Source organism: Apus apus, chromosome 6, assembly GCF_020740795.1.
Source record: "Apus apus isolate bApuApu2 chromosome 6, bApuApu2.pri.cur, whole genome shotgun sequence".
In the NCBI taxonomy this organism is placed as follows: Eukaryota; Metazoa; Chordata; class Aves; order Apodiformes; family Apodidae; genus Apus; species Apus apus.
Genome location: NC_067287.1, coordinates 20,292,191 through 20,304,471, shown reverse-complemented (window position 1 = coordinate 20,304,471; position 12,281 = coordinate 20,292,191). Strand labels below are relative to the sequence as shown.

General features: G+C 38.7%; 1 protein-coding gene across 3 annotated transcripts in view; it reads right to left on the bottom strand.

Moving 5' to 3' along the window:
* The window catches only part of CERS6 (ceramide synthase 6), a 103,095-nt gene that overhangs the window by 23,823 nt on the left and 66,991 nt on the right, over nt 1-12,281 (bottom strand). For 2 of the 3 annotated variants that reach the window (XM_051624009.1, XM_051624010.1), the window contains exons 5-6: nt 8,672-8,722; nt 5,241-5,333 (exon numbers count right to left, since the gene is read on the bottom strand). In XM_051624009.1, coding sequence (XP_051479969.1) covers nt 5,241-5,333; nt 8,672-8,722 — 144 coding nt within the window. The remainder of the gene's footprint in view (nt 1-5,240; nt 5,334-8,671; nt 8,723-12,281) is intronic. The other variant, XM_051624011.1, reaches the window with a different exon arrangement.

Sequence of the window (12,281 nt, the reverse complement as noted above, 5' to 3'; positions counted from 1 at the left end):
GCCTCTCAGTACCGGCACTTGGTTTCACTGCAATGCACACCCAGAGGCTGTGGAAAAACAAACAGCTTGAGCTGTCTCACTAACTGAACAGGGACAGGACCTCCTCCCAGAACTGTATCCTAGGTTGGTACACGCCCAGCATTTCTCAGCTTGGTTATCTGATCCCCAGCACTGCAGAGCACAATCAAATACATTCAGCAGTTACCTCAAGCCATTAACTTTAAATTCATTTTCTTAAAGCAGACTGAATTAAACCAGAATTAAAGGCTATTTCCCTTTCTAAGAGTCTTAAGGGAAAGGAAGGGTATGGCATCTTAGTCATTTCAGTAACTACAAATCCACACATGGGGGACATTTCACCATACCATAATCAAAATAGCAAAGCACCTACCTTATTCCCAGGATTAGAAGCAAGCCACTAGCATTGCCATACGGCCATACTGCAGCCTAGCTCTTTACCTGCTTCAATTGCAAATGCTATGGCATTGTTTTACATTTTCCTTCAAACTGCAATTATGTTAGTATATATGCAGTTCAAAAGGGGGAAGAAGCCAAGCAGAAAATTCTCATTTGTTTTTATAGCTGACACATCCATGTCATACAAATATAAGATTTCCAGTCCCTCTTGGGAACTCTTCAAGGCATTCCTGACAATATGGATTATTCCTAAGCAGCCCTAATGCTCTTGGGCAGCAGCCTTCTGCATTTCTGCATGAGTTTGCTTACAGAAATGCTGTCCAGGGAACTCCTTCTCTGATAATGCCTCTTAAAAGAGACAGTTATCAGACTCTGACAGCTCTGAAACGGAGATGCAGGACTGACTTACTGAAAATTGCTAGAAAAAAGTAGCAATGGTATACATAAGATTACTTTTGTTATTCTGATCCTTTCTTTCCTGTTTGTGACCTTTCTTTATGCCAGTAATTAATATTATGCTTTGAAGATGCTGTTACATTTTAATTATACATAAGTGTGATGAATACATAAAAATTATTTGTACAAGTCGCCATAATGTCAAATGGTACTTGTGTTTCCAGCTTACTGAAGCACTTTTACCCATACACAGCAGAAGAGAAGCTGTACAGGAATGGCCTTTTTCTTCTTTGAAATATATTTCAAACTCTGTGTATGTTTGTGCAAGATGCATTTATTTACAGCAGACTTGGAACCTCCAGTTGTAAATGCTAAAAGATATCATGTGCCTGTGTCATGAATATATGTGGCTAAGAATAGGAGAAAGAACTACCTCCTGACACTGTCAGTGGGAACAATTTAGGGCAGAGAATAGAGAAACCCCATGGGTCTCAACTTGTAGACAAGCCCTCTGGAACTAAGACTTCTGCTACCCACATTTAACATTACCCATTCACTGACTAAACTGCCAAGAGACCATGTAGCATGAGTGCCAATGAAAGGCAAAAACATCATTAGTCACTCCGGCTTCTGGAAATGGGATTCAAAAAGGCAGGGCAGTATCACCAGCTAAAGGTTTCAAACATTACAATTCTAATAAAGGTCTACACATTCTAAATTCCTCTGAAACAAATCAGTTCTATGGCTTTTTACTAAGTTTGAAGAGAGAGATCTAGGATCCAGATTCAGCAAACCATAGTATATATTTGCTAGAATCAAAAGAGAATATTCAAGAAAATTAGCAGCTACAGATTATTTTATTTTGGGAATGCATGAAGTATCTTTTTCTTTTTTTTTTTTTTTTTCAAAGACACAGAAGGTCTAGGAATTGCCAAATGCTTGGAACTAAAAGGTGTGAATACACAGAAAAGTCTCCTAGAACTCCTCTACGCCTGTTAACACTGACTGAGTAGAAATTTTATACATCTCCTTAAATACACAGATGCCCTTAAATGTACAGGTGCAACATTTTTCTATCAAACAACACTTAAGATATCCAGAAAGCATGTAAATAAGCCTCACTGCTTTTAAAACTCCTGAGGGGCTTGTGAGAGTAATAAAGTTCCCTGATCTGATTTTTTTTCTCTCTCTTTATTTTACAAAATAGAAGTATGGGAAGCTGGACAGAGATGATAAAAAATCATACTAGGTTGCAGTCTTTGAAAATGAAACCCCTTAAGGGTAGAGCATCATTACAGCAACATAGTAGATATTTATGAAGCCAACAACATGCCATTACAGAACCATAAAAGTTAATCTACTCAGTTCACTGCCCTAGTGCCAATAGGAGGTATGTGCAACACCCTAAATACTTTGCATGCACCTCTTCAGTCAGGCAAGCATAATCTGGTGAAATTTATAACATCTAAATAAACAGGTATTTGAAAGTCAGAAAACCAATGGGAAGTAATTTTAAAGTAACGAATGTTCTACTAAAGAAGAACAAAACGAAGATGGAAAACAGCAAATACATTTCTCTTGAGCTACAGTGAGTAAAAGACAAGTGCTGGAGTTAGGCCAGTGTCAAGTGCTGGAGCTTTCAGACAAGACCTGCTCCAACTCACCTTGAGAGAAACCCAGCTGCCTAAAAGTGGTTGGCTGAATTCCTGCACAGAGGCTGCCAGGGCAGTTTTGATCACCCCAGACTACAACACAATTGCTGCTGAATTTAAAGTATCTACAATGATAACCAAGACTTAGATAGAAGCATTCCTCTCACTGTAACAAGAAAACTTCATCAGGGTTCTCAAGCTGAGAACTGTTAATCTGCTCTGTACAAGCTCTCATGAAGTATTACAATAGCATCTGATTTTAGCTGGCAAATTTCCTGCTTTATTCAGTTAAACAGAGACTTACTTCACATGGGCACTATTTCACACATTGTCTATTGGGTTCATCCAGAGGCTTCCACATTTTTTTAAACTAAACCTGCTCTTTAAAAGAGAACTACTATGGTGCTGCAAGAGCTGGTGTTTCTGTACTACTTTTTGTCAACTACTCTAAGCTCTCAGTGCTAACATTTTTCAATTCATGAACTTCTTCAACAGCTTGCACTCTCCCCTGGCCACAGAACAGTTTTTACTGTGTGACCCCAGCACACCATCACATTTCTCCAGTCTGATTTTCATAGTTATCAACTTTGCTGACACTACAAAACAAACGGTCTCCACAGTTCAAATTGGTCAGTGATCCAAGAGGTTATTTATAAATATGGCATCTCCGTTGTCTCCTGAAGGTGCTTATAATGACAGGTTTTTGACTTGATATAATTGCACTGCAGATGTTGTGCTCCTGCTCTCTGCTGGACACCGGGAGGTTCTCAGACACAGCAGATGCACAGGACATGGCTTTGACCTAGTACTCAGGGTTCAAGCCCTACAAACAGGCAGCAGGGGTGTTCTTTAGCTGTTAGTGACCCACTTCCCTACCTCCATCTCCTATTCTATTTCCAGAGTAGACTGCTGCAAAGTATTCTTGGTAACATGTACAAGTCACTTATATATAAACTGAGAAACAGCTTGCAAAAGACTGTTTACTTGCACCTGTACCATGGACAGGACCAGGCTTTAGCTCTGTGCTCAGCTCACCAAAGGGAACAAACTCTCCAAGTAATGAGGGAAAAAGCTATAGCATCTGCTCCTGAGATGTCTCAAATGTGAAGGGTATTACTGACCCTCCCAAAGGCCCTTTTTAGAAGTGTTCTTAAGCACTGAACCTAGATACTGTTCAGGTAGCCTCCAATTACTTTTCACATTAGCAAAGCAACTAGCCAGGAATTGCTTAAATATTCATTAAGGATGTATTGTACTGCAAAATTGCAGTACTGTTGGAATTGCAAGGCTCTTATATTTTTCTCTCCCTCAAGAGGTACACAAAGAAAAACAAATATAACCAATGGCACAGTGCAGAGGGCTGAATATGAATGTAGGGGGACTGATTAGATACAATACATTTATGCAGCAATTACCTGAACAATTCTGTAATGTTGCTGCAGAGGTTTGGTTTTGGGTGATATGCTGGTAAACAGCTATTTAATATTGATGGCACCTGCAGCTTACATACCTTAGTCAATGTTAGTCTTGATTTAAACTCATCTCCACTATCATACAGCTCTGTTGTGCACTGCTTTTCTGCATCTGTTTTTTTAAACAGTAAAGTTGTATGCATTTTGAACTCAGGAATAAAACAATGTTTAGCATCTACAGACAACGCAAGCAAGAGATTTACATGTATTCATCCTAAATTGGTTGTTTTGTTTACAATTTACATTACAATATGAATTCAAAACTTGTGGATGTTTTCTTGAGCTTTCTACTTCTGGAAAAATTTGGAAATTCAGCGAGAGGGGCATTTTACTGTATAGGTAGCTCTTAGACAAGACTCCTGGGAGTGCACTGAGGTTCCCAATAGCAGATAAACTGACTCAGGATATACTGGGTACTTCCTTTACTTTTTTCAGTTATGCTCCTGCTAAAATTCTAGTAAACAGGGATTTTTCCATTAGCATAGCCTACAATCATTTAATTAATGACAGTAGAAGCAGGCACAGAAAAATATTATAAACTACTTCCAAATGTTTTAAACAAATAATTTTGAAACATTAAAAAACTCTGCAACAAGGGCTCAATGGACTGTTATTACCGAATGAATGTGGTGCTATGTATTCTGTGATGGACTAGCACTCTCCTTGGAGGAGAAAACTTAGATAAAGGAATATGGAACAGGTTGCTACCAATACTGAAAATATGTTTTTATCTGGCCAGAGTTCTATTTTATTGATTAATAGCCCCTTAATAGTAATGCTCAGCTACTTGAAATTTCATAACAATGAAGGTAAGGTTAAATGTAACATCACTTTAAAAAACTGAACATGTGCTTGTTTTTACCATCCCTTTGTAGAATAAATTGAAAGCCCTCATACTTTACTAAAGTGATACTGTGAATTTATGAGGCAGTCTTGCTCTATCAATGATATTTCATCATTTAACTCTTAGAAGAAACAGTACATCTATGAGGTAAAACTGTGTGTTCAAATCCATTCAAGTGACTGTATGAGAGTAGAAGGTTTTTTTGGCTGATGCTGTTTACCCTTGAATATTCGATTACTTCAGGCTCTTTTTCTGATGTGGAGAAGAAACCCACATCCTAGTAACAAGGAACAGGGTACAACAAGCACTTCGGCACCAGTTTCTCTGTCATGAATATCTGCAAGAGGTGACTAGAAAGAACTGTATTTCCAGTTCACTTCACAGGTAATACATGAAGTTTTCAAGTCAAGAAGGATACGTGCTTAAATCTTTCAGTGTTTCTAGTCCCATTGTTCTTACCTTTCTTTTGATGTCAATGAATTGAGAAAACATTAAGGACCAGTAGAATGACAATTCAACTATGTAGTAATAATGAAGATCAGGCATCAGTGGCTGAAAGATGGAGATGAGAAAAGGTTAATAGAGTCTAACTGACATTACAGGCAACTAAGGTCTATAGGAGGTTGTCCTGGTTTGAGCCAGGGTTAAGCCAATTTTCCTTTTTACTGATTTTTTTTCCTTCAGTAAGCTTTCTTTTAACTCGCAACAGTGTGTTCTTCTAAAGCTGATAAGACAGTGGAATGTTTTTCTAACTGCTGCAGCTTCAAGGTCACACCTTCACCCTGCCGGCTCAGACACTATGGGGAGATCTATGATCCCCCCATAGGAGGCTGAATTAGACAGACAGCAAAACTGGCCAGAGATATTCCATTCCATATATCTATGTAAGCTCAGAGAAAGGTCAGAGATCACAGAAGACAACTTCCTTCCTTCTTCTTCTTCCCTTCTTTCCCGTCCATGGCTGGTGTCTGGGGAGGACTCTGTCCATCCAGCACCATCAACCCCCAGGCTCGAGCTCTCCTGACCCTCATCACTCTCCGCTTTCTCCAGCAGCAGCTCTGGGATTTCTCGGAACTGTTTCCAGTTGAGGGGAGTGCTGTGGGAGTTGCTGGGGGTGGAGGGAGGCGAGAGGCTTTTGCTCATACCTGAACATATTTGAACATATTTGTATATATTTTCTTATATCATTCATTAGTGTTTAATTAAAGCTGTGTAGTTTAGTTTTCAATCCAGCCAAGTCTCTCTCTTTTTCTCTCTCTCCTTCCCTACCTGGGTGGGAGGGGGAGGGTATTGAGAGCATTGTTGTCAGACCTGAGTCAAACAGTGACAGAGGTGTGTTTAATTACAGGGGGATTATTGAATTATACATAAGCATCCTATGTAAGAAAAAAAGATTATGGTTACCTCTTTCAAACTGTGATGCCACCAGAAAAATAAAGCTCCCCCACCTACCCTTTTCTCATAGAATCATAGAATCATAGAATCCTAGGGGTTGGAAGGGACTTCGAAAGATCATCTAGTCCAAACCCCCTGCCAGAGCAGGGTCACCTAGAGTACATCACACAGGAAGGCGTCCAGGCTGTTTTAATCTTGACAGTATTGTAATACCAAAGAATTACTATGTTGTCCATGTGGAATCTAGAACAAACTAGATTTTGAGTACTCCTAAGTCTGTTTTGAAAGATTACTTGAAACATCTTGCTGTACATCAGTAATGTGCGTTTAAAGAAAAGGAAATTAAAACATGCTAGAACAGATTAGAGAAAAGTAAATAATCTCATCTGGTCATGATGAAAATGTTGCGATATCTAACCAGTGCTCTTCCTAATACAGAAGCCTACTTTTAAGGAATTTAACAAATTTCTGGGAACATGTTAACATTTGGAAAGAAGAAAATAAAATTAATTTACCCGTCCATCTTGTATCATAAAAAATATGGTTACACAGATGCTTGAAAGTAAAAGAAATACAGATAACAAGACACAGGAACTTACGCACAACCAAAATCAATCTCTGGTAATTTCAAAGAAGGTAACTGGTGGCACTCATAGGGTGTTTAGACCCCAGCCTAAGAGAGCCAGTCCTAGGAGCTATTCTAATTTCCATGTAATTGTGCCTTCCTGCTAGTCATGTCTTCCATGGCACTGGCACAGGAGAAGCTCCTGAGGGCATCTCCTGAGGGATTAGATGAACTATCTCTAGAGCAGATTGCACTGGCACAACCATGCACCCAAGCAGGGCATGAGCTGTTTCCATTGGCAAGAGGCATTTCAGTTGCCTTTTTTATTCCCATTCCCTTTTACAGACAAATTCCTTGTAGCTGAAAAACAGTCCTTAGGTGCCCACTGAATGCTCTGTGTGTACAGAATGTCTTTCTATACAGACATAAGCTTATGCTTTATGAAAAATGTGTACACTCAAGATCAAACTTTTAAAGCCATTTCTTGGGCCAATATAATAATTTTCTGATTTAGTGAGACTTCCAGTAAGCTTTTCATTCTGTGTAATGAAAAAAAAGATGAGAACATGAGTTAGCAATGAACCATGACTATTATACCCATTATTGCAAGAGAATTCACTGGGGAGAATTTCTGGTAAAACAACTAAGATTGTCAGCTGCTTTATTAACAACAGAACTAGATTTCTAAACCCATATATAAAGACAATGTAGGGGGATGCTAAATATATAATGGTTTCCCTCCATGAAAGGATCAATAGTATGTGTTTAACTTAGTTTAAACATTAGGTTTCAATTCTCCATGGACTTCAATTCTGTGTTTATGGGTAAGCTGTCACCCAAATTATCCATTTGGCTACATCTACAGTAAGTCCAGCTGGATTTCTGCAATGCTTTGTTCAGTAGCTTACAAAGGATTTGTAGCAAACAAGAGAGTAGAAATTTTATCTATTTAAGAAAAACACCCCAACAAACCAAATTGAAAACTCAGTATTTCATTGTGATTAGCACCCAGTAGACATTTTTATCTCTGAAACAATGATTTTGATAATGATTTTTACTTGATTATTTGCTTTTGTTGGACCCTCTTATCACAGTTTGATTTGAGATATAGTAGGTTTAGATGCTACCCTCTAAATGTTGTAACTAACTTTCTGCATTATCTCATTCTTCTGATAAGTTGGGTAAATACGTGGGTTTTAAGAAGCAAGATTCATGGTCTTTCTCCGTAAGTCATTCTCTTCTTGCACGTAGTAACACAAATCCAGTAGAAAGCAGGAATGAAAGGCACCAGTGACTGCAGCCTTATAAATTCTGACGAACAACTGTTCCTAAAATGTCTGAGGGTTGAAGATTTGACACTTTCCCCATGCAATTCTTCTGCTGCTTCCCTAATGTTATTCAGGTCACCACCCAGTCCTTGGGTGTCATTTAAGTCATTAATTCTTCTGAGGCTAAATGACAAAATTCCTTCTGCCTTTCTCAGATAAAGGCTTCTGATCACACTTGCTGAACTATCTCCACTGAACTATTTCCAACAGGTGCACAACGTTCAAGAACAGCAGCACCTAAACCTAAATACACTTCTTTTCAGCCTGTCCAGGGCTGTTCACTGTCACATGAAATTCATGTGTCTTTCAGACAATACTCTTCTTGACATTTTCCAGTTTGACAATGACATTTTTTCCTCACCCTGCCCTTTAGAAAAAAAAAAAAAAAAAGAAAAAAAAAAAAGAAAAAAAAACCCCAAAACGAAACCAGCTATATAAATCTTTCCCATCTTGAACTTAAGCAAGATGTGGAGCATCTGCTAGTGTTCTGAAATGCCAAGTAGCTGCTTCACACTAACAGATTGACACAAAGTTCCACCATAATAAAGAGAGAGCTCTGCAAAGGTGTCATGTTTGTTGTTAGGCAGCATTGTAACTTTTACCTGATACGGATACCCATTCCAGCACTGTCTGGTATTCCAGAGCCAGGGTGCCTGAGAAAGAAAGAAAGAAAAAAAAGTCTGTACAGACCATTTTGGACAATGTAAATGAATATGATTAAGACAAGCAAAGAACAAAACTAAAGGACCAGCTTAAAATTTGCAATTTTTTACATAAGCAATGAAAACTGAATACCACAAGAAACTCCTCTAGGTTTCACAGCATGAATTAGAGCAACCTTCCTGTTCACAGAGATTTTTGGTTGGTGCAATATGGTGTACCTTACATGAGTAACTTTTGCAGGTGTGCAGGCTGTACGGAATCAGTTTGTGCTCAGGTGGTCAGATCCCACATTATCTTCTCAATATCATAGGAAAACTTGGCCCTTGGCTGCTCAAATTTTAAAGAATGTCCCTTGCATTTGCTGTTACAAATAAGCATCCTTCTATACAGGATCTATCTTTCAGCCCAGCCACATCAGCTCAAGAGCGCAAATCATACCTTTTGTTTTGCAGATGGCAGATCTTGCTATGACATGGAAAATACTCTGACATCTATGGGCAATGTGAATGGTGCCAGAGACAAATTTAGTGTAGCATGTATCTACAGACCCTTGCCTTGTGAAAAGCTGGGCAAACTAGAAGACAGGATATGCAGCTCTGTTATGCTTCCTGTTTCTTTGCTGCTTGCACAAGATTTATGTGATTATTTCTCTTTCAATGCCACAAGAGAGCCTTTAAAATCTTTTCTTGTAAGCAGGACGCTTCCTTCAGAGTTCTAAAGAACTAAAACGTAAAGCTTTTACCTCTTTTTCTGTGAATTTAAATGGACTTGAGATGGAAAATATCTCATGGCCAAGCCCTTCTATCAACATACTCAACCATTAAGTATTTCCACATTGGGTAACAGGAACATGACCAAATCAACAGTTACCAAGCAGGCACACTTCCCTTTTTGTACATGAGTAGGAAAAACTCCTTGCAGGTATGCATGTCTTGCAAAGCTGCATCTCAGGCTCTAGCAGCATCTGGACTTTCAGAAGCACGTCTACACTATGAGTACCACCCACTGGGTGTCTCACTAAAAACATGAAAGAAAACGGTGGATTCAAGATTTTTGTGCCACTCCCTGCTGTACATCCAAGTATAAAGGGGACAGAACATCATTACGAGGCCTGGATTAAATGCACGCATGCCCTTACCGCATTAACTGCTTCCACTAGATTACGTTTTTTCAAATAAATCGTTACTGCATGAGAGACGGCATTTTCTTGTTTTCACCATGAGGTGGAGCAGTTCAGCTCAAGCAAAGCACAGTAGCAGACTCAGGCAAAATACAGTGGGTGAGCGCCAAACCAAGTAAAAGGAACGCTACGCAGAACGTTAAAGCACAGGCTGAGAACCAGGCTAGTAATGTCTTTCTAGTTAGGGTGGATTTGTACTATCTCAAAAGAGAATAAAATGCTAGCCAGAATTATGCCCAATTCCCAACTAATACCGAAGATCTAATTGTGATTTGTCTTAAAGAGGATCCTTACAGCCTTTGTTGGTCAACAGTGACGTCATATCTTACTACAGGCTCTTCCCAGCTTTTTGTATTGTGTCCTTCACACAGAAAAAAAGGTAATAAAATCTGCACACCCCTCCCCCAATGCTCCTGAAATGGAAAGGAATAATTCTCGCAGTAACCTGAGCAGTATACCAATATTTAAAGTAACAAACATACATCCTAAAGTTTCTGATACGCCTCTCACAAGGATGCTGTAATAATTATTAAAGTACATTGAAACTTCTCTGTTTCTCTATTAAAGAATAATTATTTTATCCAAAGCAATTTATTTGTTCAAACATCTCATTTCAAGAAACAAAAAAGGTCTTTGGGAACCGCCACAGCCCCTCTGCAAGTGTTACTAATTTACAGAATCTGAAATATTTCTGTCTGACAGCTGCCTAAATTAGATCCATCCAAATATTGCAGGATAATTCATGTTTTAGCCAGCTTTGAAAAGCTGTGGCTGTCTTTCATAAATCAGATTCAACATGAGATAAGAGATGCTTCCTACCCAATTATTTTTCTACCTACATTGCAGGTGCCAACAAAAAATGCACATTTTTCTCTTTCAAATATTATGACATCTTATGGTTTCTTTAGAGAAATGCCTGCTATAGGAGCTGCAGATTCAGAGGTTTGTGTGCATTTAAAGTGCTGAATGCTACATAAAACAGGTCTTACTGGTGGAACCCTCATAACCACAAAGCCTGAAAGGATACCACAAACTGACAAACAATGTAATATATTCATTAAGCCTCAAAGACCAATACATTGCAGAACATCTTCAGTACCAATTATGTCAGGCACAAAGCATCAGCTCTACAATGCTCACACCCTCCCTTATAGAGGACATAAAGGAGTTCAGATAGAAACTTAAGCTTCACCACACTTTGGTGCAGTGCCTAATTGGTGCAGCATCAATGACAGAGGAAGATGATAAACAGCTGTTGAATCTGCTTTCTTTTACAGAATTAAGGAAACAATCTCTATTGTTTTTTATTTCTTCCAGGAATATCTGTCAAAAACTCCTTCAAATCTCTTTCCAACTCTGATTAAAGGGAGCAATTTTAAAGAACTCCTTCAGAAATAAAACTTCTTTGGAGAGAAAGAAATGACAGAAGATTTGAAAAAAAACCCCAAACAAACCCAACCCACATTATCTGAGATGTCTGCATGCTAAGCCAGAAGCCTCAGATTGTTTTGCATCCGTTGTCCCACTCATTTATCTTTAGAGAAAGCTTCTAATTGGGCCCTGGCATTCAGAAGCCCCAAAACAACAAAAATATGCATGTCTTCCTCAGTGCTGCTAGGAGACAGTATGTGAAAGGTCAGTTTTGATAGTAAATGGAAGGGAAAAAAGTTGTACAATCAAAAACCTTCCATTTGTGTTCTGTTCCCTAGACAGCTGATTTAGCTAAAAGGTATTTTACCAGGGAGGCAACAGATGTACCCAATGAAGTATTATTTTAAAATAACATGGTAAATGTTGGCTCACCATACAGTAATAAAAACCCCAAGAATATTCCTCTCTCGTCCATTTGTACCCAGCAGAACACACTGACACAGGAAACCCACAAAGGCCACAGGCTAGGTTCTCAAAGAGATGGACAAGAGCCACGCATCACGAGCAAGTACCTTCCCATATTGTCAGCAAGCCAGATATCAGATATGTGTTTATCAGGCATGTCATGGGTGTAAGTGAATTCCATGCATGGAATCAGCTTTGTTTGTAATTACAAATATATGCATATACATGTATGATATAAATTTGCAAAATAACTGCTTTTGGGCAGCTAGTTACTTCCACAGTTCATCTCACTGCTTGTCCACTATATTAGCAATTAAGAATTTTTCCATGCACTTAGAACAACTAGAAACCCTAATACACAAGTTGCATACACAAGCACTGGTGTTGCTTTGCCCTTGCAATTGTGAGCCTATACATAAATAACAGATGGGAAAAAATGAATACAGCATTCCTGGCACTCAGTTTTCTTTTTGTGGTCCATAAACTTAAAACAAGTAACATATTGAAGAACACTTCCAGAAGTACTTCACTAA